The sequence below is a fragment of the Acomys minous genome (genome assembly GCF_964271855.1).
Source record: "Acomys minous genome assembly, chromosome: 18".
NCBI classification, from domain to species: Eukaryota; Metazoa; Chordata; class Mammalia; order Rodentia; family Muridae; genus Acomys; species Acomys minous.
The window spans coordinates 2,712,661-2,733,241 of NC_140501.1; the positions used below are offsets into that span (position 1 = coordinate 2,712,661).

General features: G+C 51.3%; 1 protein-coding gene across 29 annotated transcripts in view; it reads left to right on the forward strand.

Moving 5' to 3' along the window:
• The window catches only part of DOCK9 (dedicator of cytokinesis 9), a 262,679-nt gene that overhangs the window by 100,313 nt on the left and 141,785 nt on the right, over positions 1 to 20,581 (forward strand). For all 29 annotated transcript variants that reach the window (XM_084767070.1, XM_084767085.1, XM_084767065.1 and 26 more), the window contains exon 2: positions 18,715 to 18,831. In XM_084767070.1, the coding sequence (XP_084623196.1) occupies positions 18,715 to 18,831 (117 nt within the window). The remainder of the gene's footprint in view (positions 1 to 18,714; positions 18,832 to 20,581) is intronic.

Below are 20,581 nucleotides of genomic sequence, written 5' to 3' on the forward strand. Positions count from 1 at the left end.
TAAATAAACAGGGACGTTCAGTTGCGGCTGCTACAGCACTGTGGTGTTTGGTTTCTATTCCCTGCGTTGGCAATGGCTGTAAGGACGGGAGCCTGAACTTCCCAAGAGCAAACTTGACTCCAACAGAATCGCTTTCCTGTGACGGGGAGGTTGCCTTACATTGCAAGGCCTTCAGAGTTGCTCTGCTCGCCCCAGGCTGAGGGTCAGTGAAGTGAGCCGCCCCAGTGCATTTTATCTCACCCGGTTAGCTTCCCCTCCCCCTTTCCCCCTCCCCCCTTCTCCTGTCCCCCTCCCTTTCCCCCCCCCCCCCCCCCCCCCAGTATACAATGCTTAGGGAGCGGTAGTTTGTTTGCTTGCTGTGGATCCTTTCCTCTAGCCTGATTGAGCCTCCTGCGCCCCCGACGGTGAACATTGGTGTCTGGGGGATGCTGTGTGGTTCTGGTTTCCTGGGGAAATAGCTCCACAGCTGTTCTGTCCTGTTTCTCCAGATGCATAGAAAACAGTTACCCAGGGGATGGAGTAGCTTGCGTGATGTTCTGATTTCTGTTTTGTTTTGTTTTTCTCCCCAGACAGGGTTTCTCTGTGTAGCCCTGGCTGTCCTGGACTCACTTTGTAGACCAGGCTGGCCTCGAACTCACAGAGATTGGCCTGCCTCTGCCTCCCTGAGCACTGGGAGCATCTGATTTTTTTTTTTAATAAGATCAGAGGGACTTTAAAAAAACAACTTCTCTTTCTAGTGCTCAAAAAATTTCCCCCTCTACTTAGCTATGTTTATTTGTTTAGCTCAGTCTCACTCCAGACAGTTCCAGGGGGAATTATAAAAGAAAAGGCTGGGCTGGCTGCAGCTGTACATGGGGAAATGCTGCTTGGGGCTCAGAGGCTTCTAGTACGGTGGCTTGTTCCAGCTCCGGGCACCTGCAGAGGGGTGTGTGGAGAGGGAAGGAAACGGATACAGCCACCTTTCTTATCTGCAGGAGTTTCTCTTCCACCGACATAAACAAGATAAGAGCAAATATCAGATAGGAACCAGGATGGTTAATAAGGGGGGGGGGGGGAACGCCCGCACCAGGGCAGGTCTCTTTGCAGCCGAGACAGTGGCCCACAGCAAATGAGAACTCAGCAGGCTGCTGGGAGCACAGCTTGTTTCTCAGGGGAGCACTCTGAGGCGCGCAGACCCAAGCTCAGTGTATGGCGCGCCGATGGACAGTCCAGCGCCGGCAGGCCCTGCGCCTGTGTGAGAATCCCTGTTCCTGTAAATCTGAGTGAACTATATGGAGGGACGTATAAGGGATGCAGTTCATTCAGGAAGTAACGTTTAGTTATTGTGTATGAATAGTCTCTGGAAGGACAGCTGACAGTTAACGTAAACAGCACCCTCTGCCCCTGTGGTGGGGTGTGGGTCATAGCCTCCTGCGTGGGAGGCCCCAGATGCGCCGCTGCTGAGCCACACGGCAGCCCTTGTACACAGGGAGAAAGACCAGCGCCAAGTCCTGCTCCTCGGAAGGTGGCCATGTTTCCAGTTTGCTCTGCGTACTTCCTGACTTGTCCTGCGCCTGGCTGCTTTGGAACGTTCATGAATAAAGGGTGTTTTAGTGTTTCCTCCCAGTGCACATCCAGAATCCTGCATGGGGTTTATGCTAGCGTGCATGCGTGGGCGCGCAGGCTTGGGTCTAACCCCTCAGGTGTAAGGATGGGCCTTATCTTCCTGCCCCCATCTCGTCAGCACCAAGGCTGCAAGAGCATACTATCACACCTGCCTTGCACATGGGGCCAGGGATCAAATAAGTCCTTGTGTGACAAGTGCTTAACTGAGAGCCGTCTCCCAGGCCATGGATGCCTTATTTTTAATGGTTATGTAATATTCCCTTTTAAACACCTACTTTTACTGGGTATTTATTCAATTTGTTACCACAGTGCCACAGTGAATATATTTTAAGGCACTTTCTGCAAAACTACTTATCCTGTAAACTATTACAAGTGTCACATCGCTCTTGTGCTTGGCCGTGGTGGGTCCCCACACCCCACCCCCAGGCCAGATATGTTTAAAGTTTCCCTGAGCGATGATTTTTTTTTTTCTTTAGGGCTAGGAAAGCTACTGATGGTGGTTTTGTTTTTAGATAAAGTCTTGGCTTCCAGAGCCTTCTGTCTCACTTGCCACCGAGTGTTGGAATTACAGGTCTAGGCTACCACGCCTGCCTAGAAAGTCAGTATTTTTTTAAGAACATGGGCCAGCGTATCATAAAACCTAAGAGGCCAAAAGCGTTCAGCGTATAGGTGGGTCTTGCCTCTGCATTGTCACAGAAAGCAGGGCCTGTGGCACTCAACTGCAGAGCATCAGTGGTGACTCTGGCCGTGGGTGATGCACGCAGAGCACTCAGGACAGCCTGAGCTGTGCGTATTGTTGCTCACACCAAATACTACTCTTTGCCCAGCAAACACCAACATGATTCTTGGAAAGACCTTTTCCAAATTGTTACTTTGAAGTCCTTTAGAGGAAAAGGGTGTGGCACTCCCAGAGTGGAATTTGGCAAAGCTTTGAATCATCCGTAGAGCTCCTGTGTTGCGTTCTTCTGTGGGACAGGTGACACTGGCCTTAGCTTGAGAGTCTTGGCAGTTGGTGGGTGTGAACACAGGGAAAAGCCAAGCTCCACATGCAGCGGGGCTCATGTTTTCACAGACATTGCTTGGGTTTTCTCATGTGTTTGTGAGACTTATTAACAGATGAATTTGAGTGTGTGTAGTCACTTGTGAGCAGTGAGCAGTGAGGCAGCCGACGGCCTTTCTGTCCGTGGACGAGGCTCACTCTACTGAGCAAAGGGAGACCCAGGTCTATAATAGCCTGGGCCTGTGAGACTCTGCGTCTGTATGAGCCGCCGTAGAAGGATGGACAACAGTTGGCGTTATCTAATGAGTCATTTCTTTGTTCGTTTCCGTGTCAGTGTTGTGAGGTTTGGGAACGTTCCTGCCACCTTTGTGTGTGACACATGGTCAGGTGAGACCCAAACCAGGACACCCGCTTCCTGGGAGCTCCCGGCACTGCGTCTCTGTGCCCATTTCCCTGCTTCTTTTGTTTGTTCATCAGTTCACTCAGCCACACGTGTGGATCTGAGGTCGGCCAGGCTTGCTGGGTTGCCCCGGGGACACGGAGGCCGCCCTCTCCTGGGGTGCTGAGGCCTGGGTAGTGAAGGGACTCACCTAGGAATGCTTTCTTACAGCCGCTGTGCACTGGTCTCACCCTTTCCCAGCACCCAGAGAGCTCTGCCCTCATCCGCAGCTGGAGGGATATTGAAATGTTCACGCAGCTTAGGCTTTCGAGGCACCGCCCCCTCCTAAAACTGTTTGCACAGGTGGGGCTCCCACTCTCACGCCCCTATTTTATTGAGCACTGCAGGAAGGAATCTTTGGAGTGCATTCCTGGAAAGAGTCAAGGGACAGTAATAGTGTATCTGCAGGGGCTCCCATGCCTCTGGTCCCCGCCTCCCGCTCACGCCATTTCATTTCTCCTGCTATACAGTGTATGGGCTGCATGCATACTCGATGCTGGCTGGGCGTGGTGGCGCACGCCTTTAATCCCAGCACTAGGGAGGCCGAGGCAGGTGGGATCTCTGTCAGTTCAAGACCAGCCTGGTCTACAAAGTGAGTCAAGGCTACACAGGTAAACCCTGCGTGGGGCTGGGGGGGGTGTACTGGTCACTGTTTTAAGCAGCAAGGACATGCTCCCTGTTTTTTATTTTAGTGGACTAACACACCCCTTTGATGCATTGTTTTTTGTGGGAAGCAGGGAGCCTTCAAGGTTCCTCTTACAGGAGGGGAAACTGGCTGAGAGGAGCTTGGTAGCTGGATCTGCATCTTGGAGCTGCAGAGCCAATATGGCAGACTGTTGGTCAGGTTCCCCAAGCTCCATGCCTCTGTGTACACACTCTCTCTGTCTCTGTCTCTGTCTCTCTCTTTGACAAAAGTAAAGATATTCACTTAAGCCCACATTTGGAAGAGAAAGGTAGACAAGAAAGCTTAAAAGAAAAAAGGAAAGAAATCCTCATTAACATCTTGAAAATTTGAGCTGGAACCATGGCTCAATGGCTGATCACCTGCTAATCTTAGAGGACACTGAAGCTTGGTCCCGGGGTCGGCACCAGGTGGGCAGCTCACTGTTGGTCCCGGGGTCAGCACCGGGTGGGCAGCTCACTGTTGGTCCTGGGGTCAGCACCGGGTGGGCAGCTCACTGTTGGTCCCGGGGTCAGCACCGGGTGGGCAGCTCACTGTTGGTCCCGGGGTCGGCACCAGGTGGGCAGCTCACTGTTGGTCCCGGGGTCGGCACCGGGTGGGCAGCTCACTGTTGGTCCCGGGGTCGGCACCGGGTGGGCAGCTCACTGTTGGTCCCGGGGTCGGCACCGGGTGGGCAGCTCACTGTTGGTCCCGGGGTCGGCACCGGGTGGGCAGCTCACTGTTGGTCCCGGGGTCGGCACCAGGTGGGCAGCTCACTGTTGGTCCCGGGGTCGGCACCAGGTGGGCAGCTCACTGTTGGTCCCAGGGTCGGCACCGGGTGGGCAGCTCACTGTTGGTCCCGGGGTCGGCACCGGGTGGGCAGCTCACTGTTGGTCCCAGGGTCGGCACCAGGTGGGCAGCTCACTGTTGGTCCCAGGGTCGGCACCAGGTGGGCAGCTCACTGTTGGTCCTGGGGTCGGCACCGGGTGGGCAGCTCACTGTTGGTCCCGGGGTCAGCACCAGGTGGGCAGCTCACTGTTGGTCCCGGGGTCGGCACCAGGTGGGCAGCTCACTGTTGGTCCTGGGGTCGGCACCGGGTGGGCAGCTCACTGTTGGTCCTGGGGTCAGCATTCGGTGCTCACTGTAGCTGTAACTCCAGCTCTAGGGAATCTGACACCTTCTTTCCTGTGGGCACTCTAACACGTTCAGATGTACGTGTGTGCACACAAACAAACCTCAAAAAGAAATGCACGCATGCACACGGACGCACACATACCTACACACGTACACACACATACACGCCCTAAAACACGATGCAGGTTGTTGGAGAAGACCAGACACCTGGCTGAGTAACATGAGGGGGTGGCGCTCGTGCAGGAAGGCGTGGAACATGGCTGGAGTGTGGCCGGCCTCAGGTCTGTCTTCTCTTACTGTTACGTGGCCCGTCTTCCCAGAAAGGCACACAAGTGGCTAGCTCTGAGGAGGCACAGCGCGTGGCTTCCCACCTCAGCTCCCCTTTCTTCACGTTCACAGCACCGGCCGGGCCAGCCGTCAGTCTTGAGTCCCCTGTTGGTAGACAGGCGTCACGGAGCCTGTAGTGTTTAGAGGAGGCGTCTGTTGGCCCAACAAGTCAGAAGAAACATTCTTATCAATGTTCAGGTCTCCCCCCCCCCCCCATCACCCCCAGCCACCCTTTGCTGACCTTTGGTGTTTTCATCTATGCAATGAGAGGGAGGCAGCAGGTCGCCTTTCTGGTCTCTCCTAGAACAGCCCAGTGTGGGGGCCATGGCAACCATCCTGGAGGCTGACTTTCAAGCTTTAAGTGCAATTATGTAAAAGTGCTTAGTTTGGGGGGGTTGTGGGACTGTCCTAGTTAGGGTCACTATGGCTGTGATGAGACACCATGACTAAAAGCAAGTTGGGAAGAAAGGGTTTATTTGACTTACACTTTCACATCCTGAAGGCGGTCAGGACAGGAATTCACACAGGGCAGGATCTTGGAAGCAGCAGCTGAGGCAGAGGCCGTGGAGGGTGTTGCTCACTGGCTTGTTCCTCATGGCTGGCTCAGGCTGCTTTCTTAAAGAACCCAGGCCCAGCAGCCCAGGCATGGCACTGCCCACAATAGCATGGGCCCGCCATCACCAAGTACTAATTAAGAAAACGTCCTACAGCTAGATTTTGTGGGGGAGTTTTCTCAGCTGAGGTTCCAGCCTTTCAGATAGATGAGTCTAGCTAGTGTCAAGCCAACACCAGTATCGTATATAAAACAATGGGGCAACATCTCATTGTGAACAGTGACCGAGTGAGATGTTTGAAAATGCACAGAAGCGCAGCAGAATTTGGCACAGTGGACAGGAAATATTCGAAGCCTCATTTGAGCCTCCAAACTGCCCATGAAGGTAACTTCAGAACCAGGAAGGCTTGGATTATAGCTGTCATTTAGTTTTCTAGAAATACCCTGTAACTTGATACAACTTTTGGAATGTTTCCTAGAAAGGTGTTCCGAGGCCTAGGATGCGTGCAGGACCCTCCCGCCTTCCAGGTTTTCCTGCCTGGCCAGCAGGGCAGAGAGGATCCCGTCAGCTCCCGGTAGGAGTTGGCGCCCACAGTCCTCGGTCCAGAGCTCCCTGTTGTGGAGAAAGTTCCTCCCAGGGAAAGACCACCCAGGATCGGTGCGGAGGATGCACATGCAGCTGGGAGCTGCACCACTCACCCCCCAGAGGCTTGGAGCCCACCACACAGCTCTCCTTGTTCTCCATTGTGGAGAAGCTGAGGCCTGATGACCTTGCTGCTCTGGGGCTGGCCTTGAACTTGGCTGTGGTAACTTCCAAACTATTATGTCAAAATACCCTGGTGTCCCTGCCTGAGGGCCACTCTCCTGTCCCTTTTCCTCCACCTTTAGAGATGAACTGCTACAACCCAAGAGAGAAAGGCTGAAGCTGGAGGGAGCAGCTAGTATTCAGCATGGCGTCCCCAGCTGCACTGCTAGCATTGGTTAACTGACATGTTTGTGACTGGACGTGGGTACAGAAGGACAAACGTAAATCCCAATGTGATGCTCCCTCCAGTGTTACCTGTGCCAGAACCTCTTTGTCTCCAGTACCACATCTTCCTGGAAATCACTGTTGAGACGCATGGCCATGTTGAGCACGTGTCAGAGCACACCGGGAGTGGCTGTCTCCTTGCTGGCTTCCACACATCCTGATCCTGTTGGTGCTCAGTGGGACCTGAAAGACAGGGACAAAGATGGCGGTTACTGGGGCAGGAACAGTGCAGATAAGGGCATCTCAGGGACACCAGGCTCTCCCTCCTCCTCCTCTCCCTCTTGGGGCCAGCTCTGACCTCGCCATCTCTACTATGGTGGTTAAAACACACACACACACACACACACACACATACACAGAAACAAGCGAGCAAGCAAGCAAACAAACAAACAAACAAACAAAAAACCCCCAACCCTACTCCTAAGTTTCAGAAAGTAAACTTGTAAAATTAAGGATTTTGGGTTTTTGTTTTCTATACCTGCCCTAGCTCCTGAATTATGACACGGAGACCTGTTATATTTATTATAAAGCTTCAGGCACTATAGCTGGGCAGACACTGAGCTAATATAAACTGACTATGCTGGCCTGGTCTACTTCCCAGCCATGTGGCCTGTCCTGCCATCTTAGTCACCTTCTGGCCCTTCCTTTTTCAAATCCATCTCCTTATGGCCACTCTCAGGTCCCAACCTGGGTCATACGCACTTTCACACTCTGCGCCAGAAGTCCCGCCTTATCATCTCCTGCCCAGCTATTGGCTGCTCAGCTCTTTATCACCCATCTAAAGCGGGAGATGCTTCTATAGCATGACAGAGCCCATGTGCAGACTGCAGCAGGTCTGTGGGCCCAGAAGTCAACATCAGAACACACAGAGCACAGACACCCCAATACCACAGAGCAAAGACACCCCAACACCACAGATCACAGACACCCCAATACCACAGAGCACAGACACCCCAACACCACAGAGCACAGACACCCCAACACCACAGAGCACAGACACCCCAACACCAGAGCACAGACACCCCAACACCACAGAGCACAGACACCCCCAATACAAAACCTTTTCTCAAATCTTAAAAATCACAGAGATAGTACGTAGTTAACACGTACTTTCAACATTCTGATAGTCAAGTAAGGTAGCATGAGGCAGGTGTGACTGATGTTTTTACCAAGAATTCCTAAAACATTACACGCTGTATAAAAATACAAGTAGTTTTACCGACATTAACATTTAATCTTTGCCCATACCTCATCTGAATTCAGGATCGTCACATTGCGTGTGTGTCTGTGTGTGTCTGCCAGTGCACTGGTGTGCGTTGTGTATGTGGTATGTGTAGGCTAGGACTTAGCCTTATGCCATTCTACCTTGTTTCTTGAGACAAGGACCCTCATTGGCCAGTAGGTTACGCCGGCCAGCAGCGCCCTGCACACCGACAAGGGCCTGCCTGTCTCTGCCCTTGCAGCACTGACTGTCGATGCCGCCACCACACTCTGCCACCACACTCTGCCACCACACTCTGCCGGTCCTCGTGGATTGTAGGGACTGAACTCGCATCCTCATGGTTGCAGACGCTTTACTGACTGAGGCATCTCTTCAGCCCCAGAATAGCCACATTTTAATGCTCAATGGTCACATTCACCTCACTGAATACCACTAAATTTTACTTGTCCATAAATTTTTACATTTAGCCTCAAAATAGGGATTTGTCATGGAGGCGGGTGAGCCACTGGGTGAGGTAACGTATTTGTGAGTCTCTAACAAATGGTGCTAGTATAAGCCTAGGTGTTTCTTGCAAAGTTCACACCTAAAGTGCTTGTTTGTATGCAGATGAGACAGTGCCTGGTGGCATCTGTGTGCATCCGTGAACCCAAGTGTGCGTTTCAGAGCAAGCTTACTAACAGTCTTCTACTGGGACGTGAGTGTCATTGAACCAAGCGCTCTGCTTTCTCTGCAGAGTGAGGCTGTGATGCCTCAACATCACAGCACAGTGTTAGCTCAGCTGCTCTCAGAGCTGAGCAGAAAGGCCTTGTGTCACCTGTGGATGTGTGGAGGAGGACAGAAAAGGGGGGTGTTGGGTTCATATGATGGGATAGTCCTGGGCTTGGGGCTGGGACTTGGGATGTGGTCACCCCGGGTGACTATCTGTGTGACCTTCCTTAAATCACCTGACTGAGCTGGCTCCTCACCGTCTCCGGGATATGATGTACCTTGCCTGGCAAAAGGTGTGCCAGCTGAGGGGTGAGACTGTAGTGAAGCTGACTGCACTGGCTGCACGTGACGCTCACACGCGTGTGACAGGCGGCTGCTCCGTCTGTACAAGGCATCGTGCATTGAAACCCTTCAGTAACCCCATGACGATGAGAATAGAAGTCGTCACATTGTAGGTAGGGATATTTATTTACTTGTAAGTTTGTATTACGTTTAGTGTGTGTGTGTGTGTGTGTGTGTGTATACACTTGCCACTGCGTGTCTGTGGAGGTCAGATGACAATGTGCAGTTGTTTTTTCTTGTTTTCCTTCATGTGGGGCCTTGGGCGCACACTGTACCAGCTGCTGAGTCAGCACACTGTGCCAGCTGCTGAGTCAGCACACTGTGCCAGATGCTGAGTCATGCCTCTGTCCCCGGAGAAGGGCAAGTAAAAACGTGAAGTGAGTTACATGGTTGTCACTAAGCAGTGGCACTAGGGATTCTTGAAAAACACTAACTAACATGGAGTTCTCGAGAGCAGATGGCCTGGTAGACTGCTTGCCAAGTTCAGTGGCATCAGAGACCGTGCTGGGCCACCCCAAAGGTGCTGATTCAGGGGCACTGAGGAGAGCTTGCATTGCTAGTATAATGAACCCACACACACCATCTTCAATAGAACATTTTGGGGACTGGAATTTAAATTCTGCTCCCCACACTACCTTCTCTAGTGCAGCCAGCTCGCCTGCTGTGTTTTACCTGTGTGAGCCAGCGTATCCCGTGGGCATCTACCCTTCCGCACCAACAGCGTAAGTTGTTACAAAACCAGACCCAAGCTGCTTTTTGCGTGGTTACTTGACCTCTTTGCTTCAGATTTTCAAAAATAGCTTTCACAGTCTCTGCAGAATTAATAATTTTTAGGCTATGATGTTAAAGAAGGAAAAACAAAGATTTATTATGGAATTATCACTTCTCACCTGTAGGAAGATGGCAGATAGCGCATGCTGGGCTTATGCAAGGCTTCCCCTCACCTCAGGACGCCTGCCAGAGGAAGCGAATGTTTCAAGCTCTGTTTTGCAAGGGAAACAGTCCCAGCCAGTGCGCTCTGACCTTGTGACTCACGGGCCTGGGGCAGGGAGTAAGTTCCCTAAATTCCTGGCGTCCTGTCTTCCTTCTTTCATTAATATTCTCGGCAGCATCCCCACCAAGCACAGCGCTCTAAATGGGGGCGGGCGTGGGTCTTGGGCAATTGGCTGAGGTAATGCCACCGACCTCGGCGTCTGTCCAGGGCGTCTCTCTGTCTCCCCCCAGGCGCTGCCGAGTACAGTTTTCTACGGTCTTTACTTCTGCTCATTTAGAAGTAGATTAACAATTTTATTATCTGTTTTTTTTTTTTGAGACAGGGTTTCTCTGTATATCCCTGGCTGTTCTGGAACTCTTTGTAGACCAGGCTGGCCTCAAACTTACAGAGATCAGCCTGCCTCTGCCTCCCACGTGTTGGGATTAAAGGTGTGCGCTACCACACCCTAAGTGTAGTTTAATAATTTTGGAAAGCCATAGTTTCTAATAAAAATGACCTATCTAAAACCTCTGCTCTTCGTGTGTTGTCACACTGGTTTTTAAAATGGCCAATTTTCTTTAATATGGATATACTTGATCAATAAAACCACCATTCAGTGACGAGTTCTATAATGTGAGTGCTTTTCGCACAAAAAAAAATGCCCCATAGAGGGAGGAGACTGGGCATCTTCTTGGTTCTATAATAGGAAGTTGTAGCTCCAACTGTAACTCCAACTCAAGGGTATCTGGACTCTGCAGATACATGTGCTCATATGTGTGCTCCCTTGCATGCACATGTACACGTACACACACACCTTAAATTTCTTCTTACACATGCTAACGAGCCCTACAGAAACGACAGAGCTACTGAACGATGGTGGGATTGTGTCGTGTCTGTCGTGATCTCAGAGTTTGTTGGTTTTGTTTTGCCACGAGGTCTCACTGTGTAGTCCAGGCCAGACTGGAAGGCCAGCTTCAGCCTCGGGTGCTGCCGTGGTTCACGGTCTCTATGGCTCCCTCAGGCTCGTCAGAGTGTTCTCCCTCCCCACCCCACACTGGCTTCCCAGTAACCTGAGGAGTCTGTACACCCCGACCCCTGACCCTCACCCCCCAGGTCACTGTTCTGAGTGACCTGTTGCTTCTTGCACTCACTATGGCAAAGGAGAACCTGCTGTAAAGTCAGTGGAGCTGAACCCTTCCTTTTGGGGTTGGGGTTCGGGTACTGGCAATTCACGTTCACTAGCTTGTTTTGTTTTGCTTTATTTAAGTTTTCATTGATTTTGTGTGTGTGTGTGTGTGTGTGTGTGTGTGTGTGTGTGTGTGTGTGAATTGTGCATCATGCACCCTAATCGCACTCATCTCCTTGTCCCTTCGTACCCACCCTCTGCCCTTGAAACCTACCCCCAAAAGAGAAAGAAAAAAAAAATCTCATTGTGGAAGTTGTGCTGTGTCCCAGTGTGTCACACAGTGTGCCCTTTTGTCCACACTTCTTGTGAATGTTCATTGCAGTGACTCATCGGTCTGGTTTGAGGCCTCTGGCGTCGGCTACGCTGTCAGTACTGGATCCTCACTGGGACTCTTCTTGGACATCCTGCTGTTACCCTGTGTCATAGAGACCCTGAGGCCTTGGGTCTGCAGGACCAGCCCCTTCCATCGCTCCAGCGGTTCATAGACGGGGTGGATGTTGGGGTGGGGCCAACTCAAAGCCCTGGCTCTGGGCCTGAGATGTAGCTGAGCTGGTCAGCCTGCCAGCTTTCCCACAGCCTCACCACTGGGGTTTACTCTCCAGCAGCGCCCCAGCCAGCAAGGGGTAGAGTCAGCTCTCATGCCCTCGGGGCCAGCTCACCTATGCCCACACCAGCAGGGCTAGCTCTATTGTGCTGCCCAGATGAGGTGCAGGGCCTGCTCTCCCGAGTGCTGCAGGCAGTCAGGGGCTGGGCCAGCTTTCCTGCTCTCACGACCCTGGGACTGGCTCTCCCTTTTTGCGAGGGAAGGTATCTCTCCTTGAGCATTCCACCACACAGCAGAGCAGTGATAAGACCAGATCTCCCACGCTCACACTCTCAGGGACAGCTCTCCCACAGTGTCCAGGTGATGGGTAGGGTCAGACATCAACATGACCCCAGATGGCTGCCCAGACCAAGGACATCTGCCTTGGTAACAGGCACCCGCTGCTACAGGGTCAGGGACCCAGGTGTGGCCCTTCGTGGCAGCACAGGCCAGAGCCTCACCATGGCCTCAGGTGGCATCGCCAGCCACTCACAGCAGGCTGTTCCTCACTCCCCTCAGGTCTCCAGGTCCGTCTCTTCGTTGTGCACACACCCTTCTTCTTCTCTTTCTCTTCCATCTCTCTCTAACTTGCTCATCTTAGTGGCACCCAGCGCTGAGTATCTGCAGACGTCTCTGGAGTGCCGTTCCCCGCCATGCCAGGTGCTGCTGGACTGGGGCCATCTCAGGCTTGCTCCCTGCCTGGGCTGCACGGTGCTGGGCTTAGAGGGAGGAAGTTCCACCAACTTGTATTTTTAGCCCCACCACTCTCTAACATTTTAAGCTTTCGGTTGCCACCAAATCCATTTGCACCTATGAGTGGGCACCCTGCTGGAGTCACCGTTGACCTCAGCTGACATGGAGATGCAGCAACGCAAACCGATGTCTTAGCGTGCAGGGAGATCAAATCACCTCACTGGGACCAGGTCCCATGTCCCAGGTCCCATGGGACCATCCCATGTCACTGCCGTAGCTGTTCTCTCTGCCTGTCTTCTTCATAGATGCCTCTTATCTCTCTGGCTGTGAACTCTCTGGGGCAGAGGCTATATCCTCCTCACCTCTGCGCCCCTCAGGTGGCCATGGTGGACTTGGGCAGTAAATGTCCGTGGAGAGTAGGACACATCCTGGTTTGCACATGGGATGGGAGGCTGGCAGTCCTCTACAGTTGCCGTAATGTTAGGGAAACAAGAACCCCTCAGGTCCAACAGTTCAGGAGGTTGGTGAGCAAGAGTCCTGTGTAGTGGACAGACAGCATAGGGCGGCTCGTGAGGCCCATGCTTGTCTGCACCTGGCTCCCATGTGTGGCCTTCCTGCCTCATCTTCAGCCGGTGTCATGGAGACCAGACCAGGCTTCATGAGTCTTCAGCTCAGCTGTCGCCTTCCTCCTCAGGAAGAGGAGTCAGGAGAAGTCCTAAATTCTTCCCGAACAGGGATGAGGAGTTTCTCGTTTCTCACCAAAGAGCCTACCAAGGTTTCCCCGCCACCGCTGGTGTTTTAAGAAGCGGCGGTCAGGGTCTCATGTCAGCATTCAGTGATGGAGGAGACAGGTCAGTAACTGAGACAGAGCAAATGTCTAGAAAGTCCCCCAGAAGCCCTTGTGGGTTACTCTGCTCAGTATTGAGACTTGACCTCCCCATGGCCGGCAGACCTCGTGCAAGGCCATCGTTGAGCTGTTTGTGGGTGAGCTCGCCAGGTTGGCTGCCTTCCAGAGGCACCCCATTTTCCTGGTACCGGGAAGACTTCCTGGTTTGATTATGTTTCTATCCGGATTTGCAGTTTCAGGAACATGGGCCCTCTGGTCCAATGACACATGTGCAGTGGGAGGGAGGGGCCCAGAAGAGTAGTTAGTGGCGAGGCACAGAGGCCTCACTCTCCTCACATCCACGAGCACAGTAGGGATGTTTCTGCACGGGCACCTACTGTGCTAAGTACCTTTGAAATGCTGGGATTTCAAGCTAGGCGTGGTGGCGCATGCCTTTAATCCCAGCACTCAGGAGGCAGAGGCAGGTGGATTGCTGTGAGTTCAAGGCCAGTCTGGACTACAAAGCAAGTCTAGGACACAGAGAAACCCTGTCTCGAAACACCAAACATCAAAGAATGCTAGGATTCCCTGTCCATGGCTGAGCTGTGCTCACACAGTCCCTTCAAATGAGGGACACTCTCCAGGCCACTCTGACACCATGGCCGTTGCATCAGGCCACTCTGGGAGACTCCTTGGACACCACATTTTCCTTGGTGAAGAAACCATTTGTAGGGAGTGGCCTGCCCCATCCCAGCAGTATTTACCTCCATTGTGCCCTGACCAGTGCCGCTTACTCGGTGTCCTCCCCTGAATGACACCCCGCTGTCCCTGTGGAGTTGCTCTAGCATGCGTGTCTCCGAGCACCTCGGTCCCCACCCCCGCCCACACCCACTGTGTTCTCAGTCCATCCGCCCCCCCCCCCCATGAACAACATCAATGCTCACTTCAGTTGATAATGTCTCTTTATATTAGCTTCGTGCTCCGTCCCGAGTATCAGTGTCATCTCTATTATAGTTTTCTCTCTGTTGGGCCTTTTGTCTTTGTGTCTTTGTGTGTGTCCCTGCCACCATCGGCTGTTTTATTTCATATGTTCATAGGCAGTGGAGGAAATTATCTGTGACTGCATCGGTCTAGTTGAGTATGTATGGAGCATTCACTAAAGGGGAAAAAAAGACATGCCATGCAAGCAGTGCTTGAAGTGTATTTACTAACAAGGTACATGTGGAGTGCGCCCGTGCTCTGCCAGGCCCTGCCTTTGACGGCATTAGCTGATCCAGCAGCGGCCCTTGCTTCTCGTGTCTTCTTACACACCAGCCCTCAGTGTGCTCGCCACAGAGTGCAGCGTGTGGCCCTGTGCAGAACAGAGGCTCTTGTGACTTGTAAATCAAACATGGCACACGGATTAGTCGGTTTTTCATTGCTGGGGGAGGAGTGGGGAGAGCTGACCAAGGCTCTTACAGTCCGAGGCTAAGTCGCGGGGAGGCCACCAGGGTGGCAGGAACACCAAGCAGCAGGTCACCTTGAGCCTGCAGTCAGGAAACCCCGGAAGATGAGCTACCCAGCCTCCGTCCTCCTTTTCTAAGTCAGCAGTTCCAGCCCACAGAGTGGTGCTGTCTTCAGGGAAGGGATCTTCCCTCAGTTAGCCTAGCCCAGAGACCTCACAGATGTGCCCAGAGACTCACCCCCATGTGGTTCCAGGTCCCAGCAAGGTGACAGTGTAAGCCTTCAGCAAATACTTCAGACTTTTCTTACCATCTCCCTAACCCTGAGAGAGCAAGTCTCCTGTGGGCGTGCCCAGAGGTTTGCCTCCAAGTGGCCCTCGCCTGGCCAGAGGGTGACCGTAGAAACTCAAAGGGTATGGACGTGAGTTGTTCCTTAGAGTTTGAAAAATAAATCCTAATTATCCCTCGTGGCTGAATCTTCCTGAGCACGTTGTCTGAAAAGTGCAGCCTGGTATGGGAGAAGAGACTTGTGACGGCTTCAGACACACAGCGGAGGTCTGACTCGGTCTTGCTGGGTGGTCCACACCCTTAACTTGTGGTTGGTCCAGTTGTTGGTGTGTGTGTGTGTGTGTGTGTGTGTGTGTGTGTGTGTGTGTGTGTATGCGCGCGCACGCGCAGCCATGTGAGTGAACCTCTTGAATGTTCTACTTTGGCCCACTACTTATGTCATCAGTGTCACATCTGGCCACTGAATCTCTCCAAGATAACTTCTAGGGAGACCGAGTCACCTCACTCATGAAAGCAGCACTCAGTGTCCTACCTAGGTCTAACTCGGTGAAGTGGTCTGTGACTCATGAAAGAAATTAAACCTTTTAGCCAGCTCAGAACTTACCAAATGGTTGAGAAATAATCTCTGAACGCCTTTAATAGTAGTAAGTGTGCTGTCTGACTTGGTCCACAGACAGGAGACATGGGAAGATGGGAAACATATAAGGGTTATTCACAACAAATGCTGTTGCTGTTTACCTGACTGCGGTTAGGCTAACTCTGTAGTTTACGTCAGTAAACCATACGCCAAGTCTGTCACTTGCCCACTTCTTACAAGTCTCCCACCCATGCTGTGCCCATTTGACCCTCGCTGCTTTTGAATCCCAACAGCAGAGCTTACGAGTTTTGACACAACCCAAAAGACTGACAGAACGTAGAATATTTATTTTTATCTTCTCGTTCTTTACAAAAAGTTTGCTGACTTCTGTTCATAGAACACTGTCATGGGAACAGTGTTCCCAAGGAAAGAAAGGAAGGTCTTGTGCACACTGCCTGGGGCTAAGGTTCAGGTCTCCTCAGAGAGCGTGTGGCATGCATGAGCGATGGCGGAGAGAGAGCTAAGGGGCCCTGCAGGTGAAGCTGGATCAGGGTTTCCTGGGCTGCGCCTGAGGTGTCAGACTAGCTTCCTGGCTGGTCTGTCCCCCCCTGGGTCTTTCCCAGAAAGCAAGCGAAACAAAGTGAAAGAAAGGCTCAGGCAAAACACTCAAACCAGACATTACACTCTAGGGCAAACCCTCTCTCAGCACTGTCTTCTGGTACCTTCTCCGGGGCCTCCATTGTGGTGGTGTCCTTTGGCAGCGTCTGGAGGAACTTCACCTTCCACAGAGTCTGGTGAGCCTTGAGACTGGGCAGCTGGTTGATGGCTGTGTGTTAGACACCTTGTGAGACGGGCTGTGTGTTAGACACCTTGGGAGCCGGGCTGTGTGTTAGACGCTTGGGAGCCGGGCTGTGTGTTTAGACGCCTTGTGAGCTGGAGAGCGGTGGGTTGATTGCATTCTGGGCTTGCTGTTCATCTTGTACTCTTAGCAATGGAATTTTAGAAAATTGTTTTTGTGTTTGGGTTTTGTTAGGCTATGGAATGGCTTCTAAGGCAAATGTTATTAATTATGACATCCATTCATTTTGCCAGCCAGTATTTATTAACTGGCTGCTATGTGCAGCACAACAAAGAGAAATAGAAGAATAATCTTTTAAGGTAGAATCAAAGTCATTTGGAAAAATTTTTTCTTGAGGAAGTTCTTATTTTAAAAATAATTACTTTGTGTAAGTTGCTTTTGACTTTTAAATTTTGTATGGCTTGCCCAAACTGTTGTCATTCCAAACTAAAGACTACCCAGACTTTTATGATACATCCCTCCAATGTTTTGATTTTGCGTGCTTTCCAGCCTCTGTCCCATAAACATATTTTGCATAATTATGGTTAATAATACACTTACTTGGGTTCTGAACTTTTTCTAAGAATGTAAAAATATCTTTGTCAAGTATGCTTGGGCCAAGCAATTGAAGTTAAACATGAGCTTTTATCCACATGTTAGGCCAAGTTGTCCGGCTGCTGCTTGGACAAACTCCAGAGTCTCAGGGTAGCTACTTGAAGTGTAGTCCAGGTGGCCTTCTGCAGGTGACTCAGCACCCAGATGCCCTCTGCCATAATAGGGCGCCATTTTTCTTGCAGGATCCGTTGGACATGGCTCCAATTTAGAAGAGAGATATGGAGGATTCACATGGGACACCTGTGGATCAGTAGCCATATCTCTTCTGCTTACAGATCATTGGCCAGAAGACAGTCATGTAGCCACACCTAACAACAGGAGCCTGGGAAATGTAGTCCAGTTGCAGCCACACCTAATGATGGGAGCCTGGGAAATGTAGTCCAGTTGTCTTGAAAAGGAAAGGACCGGGTGTGGGACTGCAAAGTAGCCTCAGTTACAGTCACCTTTAAAGGACAAACACTGGGTGTCTTTAAACACTTCCTAGATATAAATCACCAGTTTAGTATATTTAACAGTCATGTGTTTTAGATCTTGTATTAATGATTTAAAAATAATTCTGTAGTAGCTTGATAATGATGCATTTAGCTGCTTCTTTGTAAACATTTTTATTCATTTTGTCTCTCTGTGTGTGAATGTGTATGTGAGTGTGTACACGTGTGCCACAGCACATGTGTGGAAGTCAGAGAACAGTGCATCCTTTCCTTCTACCATGTGTGTTCCGGGGATTGAACGCGGGTCCTCAGGCTCCGCAGCAAGTGCCTTCATTGCTGATGCATCCTGCTGGCCTGGATCCAGCCACTTCTGATAACATGCATACACACAAATGCACGTACACACAGTGCACACACAGCTTTAGTTGCTCTCTATAGAACACACATGTACACTTAGTACACTTAGTATGTGTGCACTTAGGTCTGTGTTAGCACTGACACACCGTGGTACAGGTTACTTGAATGTGTGTTTCTGCCTGCAGCACAGAGCGCGCTGCGAGTAGCTACAAGAGCCCCATCAGCGCTCACAGCCCTCGGGCTTCTTGCTCCTTCCGTGATCAGAGCACGCAAGCATCAGCACCCGTGTTCCCTAGAGCTCACTCCCAGCGGGTTAAGTCGTGTGCCCAGGCATATGTATGTGGTGAGACATAGTATCTCATAGGACTCGGAGGCTCAGGAGGTTTGCAGAAGTGTCGTGTGCGTTAGGCCTGGGTCGAGATGAGCCTACAGAGGCAGCCATGGCTGGCTCTCCAATAGGGTGCTCACTGTTAACAGAGTGGAAGTTAGGAAGGGAAGTGCGCCAGCTGGAGGGGCCTGAGGATGGCTGAAAATCCTGCGGAGCCGGCAGCACTTGCTCAGGGGGCGAGTAAGCACCTCCCTGGCGGGACAGGGCACCGTGGGAGGCCCGTTCCCTTCACAAGCCATTTCCTTCCCATTCTGTTCCTTTCAATAGTGAGATGATGCAGACATTGTATTATGGTCTAGCTGCATACAGCTCTTGCACTTGAGAAGGTACTTTTCTCAGTTAAGCCACGGACGGGCCACACGGACGGGCCACACACTGCGTTCAGGGCGGCCTGGATTACAGAGCGAGCTCTGTCTCAGAGAAGCAAACAAAACTGAGGTAAATCTGTCTGCAAGCGCAGCTCAGTCCGTCACTGGTGCTCTGCTTTGTCTTCCAGGCAAAGCCAAAGCTCATCGAGCCCCTTGACTACGAAAATGTCATCGTGCAGAGGAAGACTCAGATCCTGAATGACTGTCTGCGGGAGATGCTCCTCTTCCCATACGACGACTTCCAGGTGAGTGCGGGGAAGCTCTGCGGTAGAGGTGTGGCCGTAGAACCTTTCTGGGTGTTGCTTTGCCGCTTGATTGGTGGACTCCGGGCTCTGCAGGCAGGAGCACAGCGGTCATGACAGCACAGGCTTCTGACGGCCTGTGTGCTGTGCTCAGAAACAGGAGGACACATGTTCAAGGCCGACCGAGGGTCCCAAGGCCTCGCGGGACAGCGGAGTGAGACCCTGTCTCTAAATACACAGTAGAAGGAGTCCTGGGGGTACTGACCAACGGGCTCTGCGCCTGCCGAGCGTGTGTGATGTGTAGTGAAATTACATAGCATGTATGTTGGGTAGTGTGTTCACCTAGCATGTATGATGGGTAGTACACTTAGCTAGCATGTATGATGGGTAGTGTGTGTACGTAGCATGTATGATGGGTAGTGTGTTCACCTAGCATGTATGATGGGTAGTGTGTTCACCTAGCATGTATGATGGGTAGTGTGTGTACCTAGCATGTATGATGGGTAGTGTGTTCACCTAGCATGTATGATGGGTAGTGTGTGTACCTAGCATGTATGATGGGTAGTGTGTGTACCTAGCATGTATGATGGGTAGTGTGTGTACCTAGCATGTATGATGGGTAGTGTGTGTACCTAGCATGTATGATGGGTAGTGTGTTCACCTAGCATGTATGATGGGTAGTGTGTTCCCTAGCATGTACGAAGGGTAGTGTGTTCCCTAGCATGTATGATGGGTAGTGTGTGTACCTAGCATGTATGATGGGTAGTGTGTGTACCTAGCACGTATGATGGGTAGTGTGTTCACCTAGCATGTATGATGGGTAGTGTGTTCACCTTGCACGTATGATGGGTAGTGTGTTCACCTAGCATGTATGATGGGTAGTGTGTTCCCTAGCATGTATGATGGGTAGTGTGAGTACCTAGCATGTATGATGGGTAGTGTGTGTACCTAGCATGTATGATGGGTAGTGTGTGTACCTAGCATGTATGATGGGTAGTGTGTGTACCTAGCATGTATGATGGGTCGTGTGTTCACCTAGCATGTATGATGGGTAGTGTGTTCACCTTGCATGTATGTTGGGTAGTGTGTTCACCTAGCATGTATGATGGGTAGTGTGTTCAGATAGCGTGTATGATGGGTCGTGTGTTCACCTAGCATGTATGATGGGTAGTGTGTTCACCTTGCATGTATGATGGGTAGTGTGTTCAGTTAGCGTGTATGATGGGTAATGTGTTCACCTAGCATGTATGATGGGTAGTGTGTTCACCTAGCATGTATGATGGGTAGTGTGTGTACCTAGCATGTATGATGGGTAGTGTGTATACCTAGCATGTATGATGGGTAGTGTGTTCACCTAGCACATATGATGGGTAGTGTGTTCACCTTGCACGTATGATGGGTAGTGTGTTCACCTAACATGTATGATGGGTAGTGTGTTCACCTAGCATGTATGATGGGTAGTGTGTGTACCTAGCATGTATGATGGGTAGTGTGTGTACCTAGCATGTATGATGGGTAGTGTGTTCACCTTGCATGTATGTTGGGTAGTGTGTTCACCTAGCATGTATGATGGGTAGTGTGTTCAGATAGCGTGTATGATGGGTCGTGTGTTCACCTAGCATGTATGATGGGTAGTGTGTTCACCTTGCATGTATGATGGGTAGTGTGTTCAGTTAGCGTGTATGATGGGTAATGTGTTCACCTAGCATGTATGATGGGTAGTGTGTTCACCTAGCATGTATGATGGGTAGTG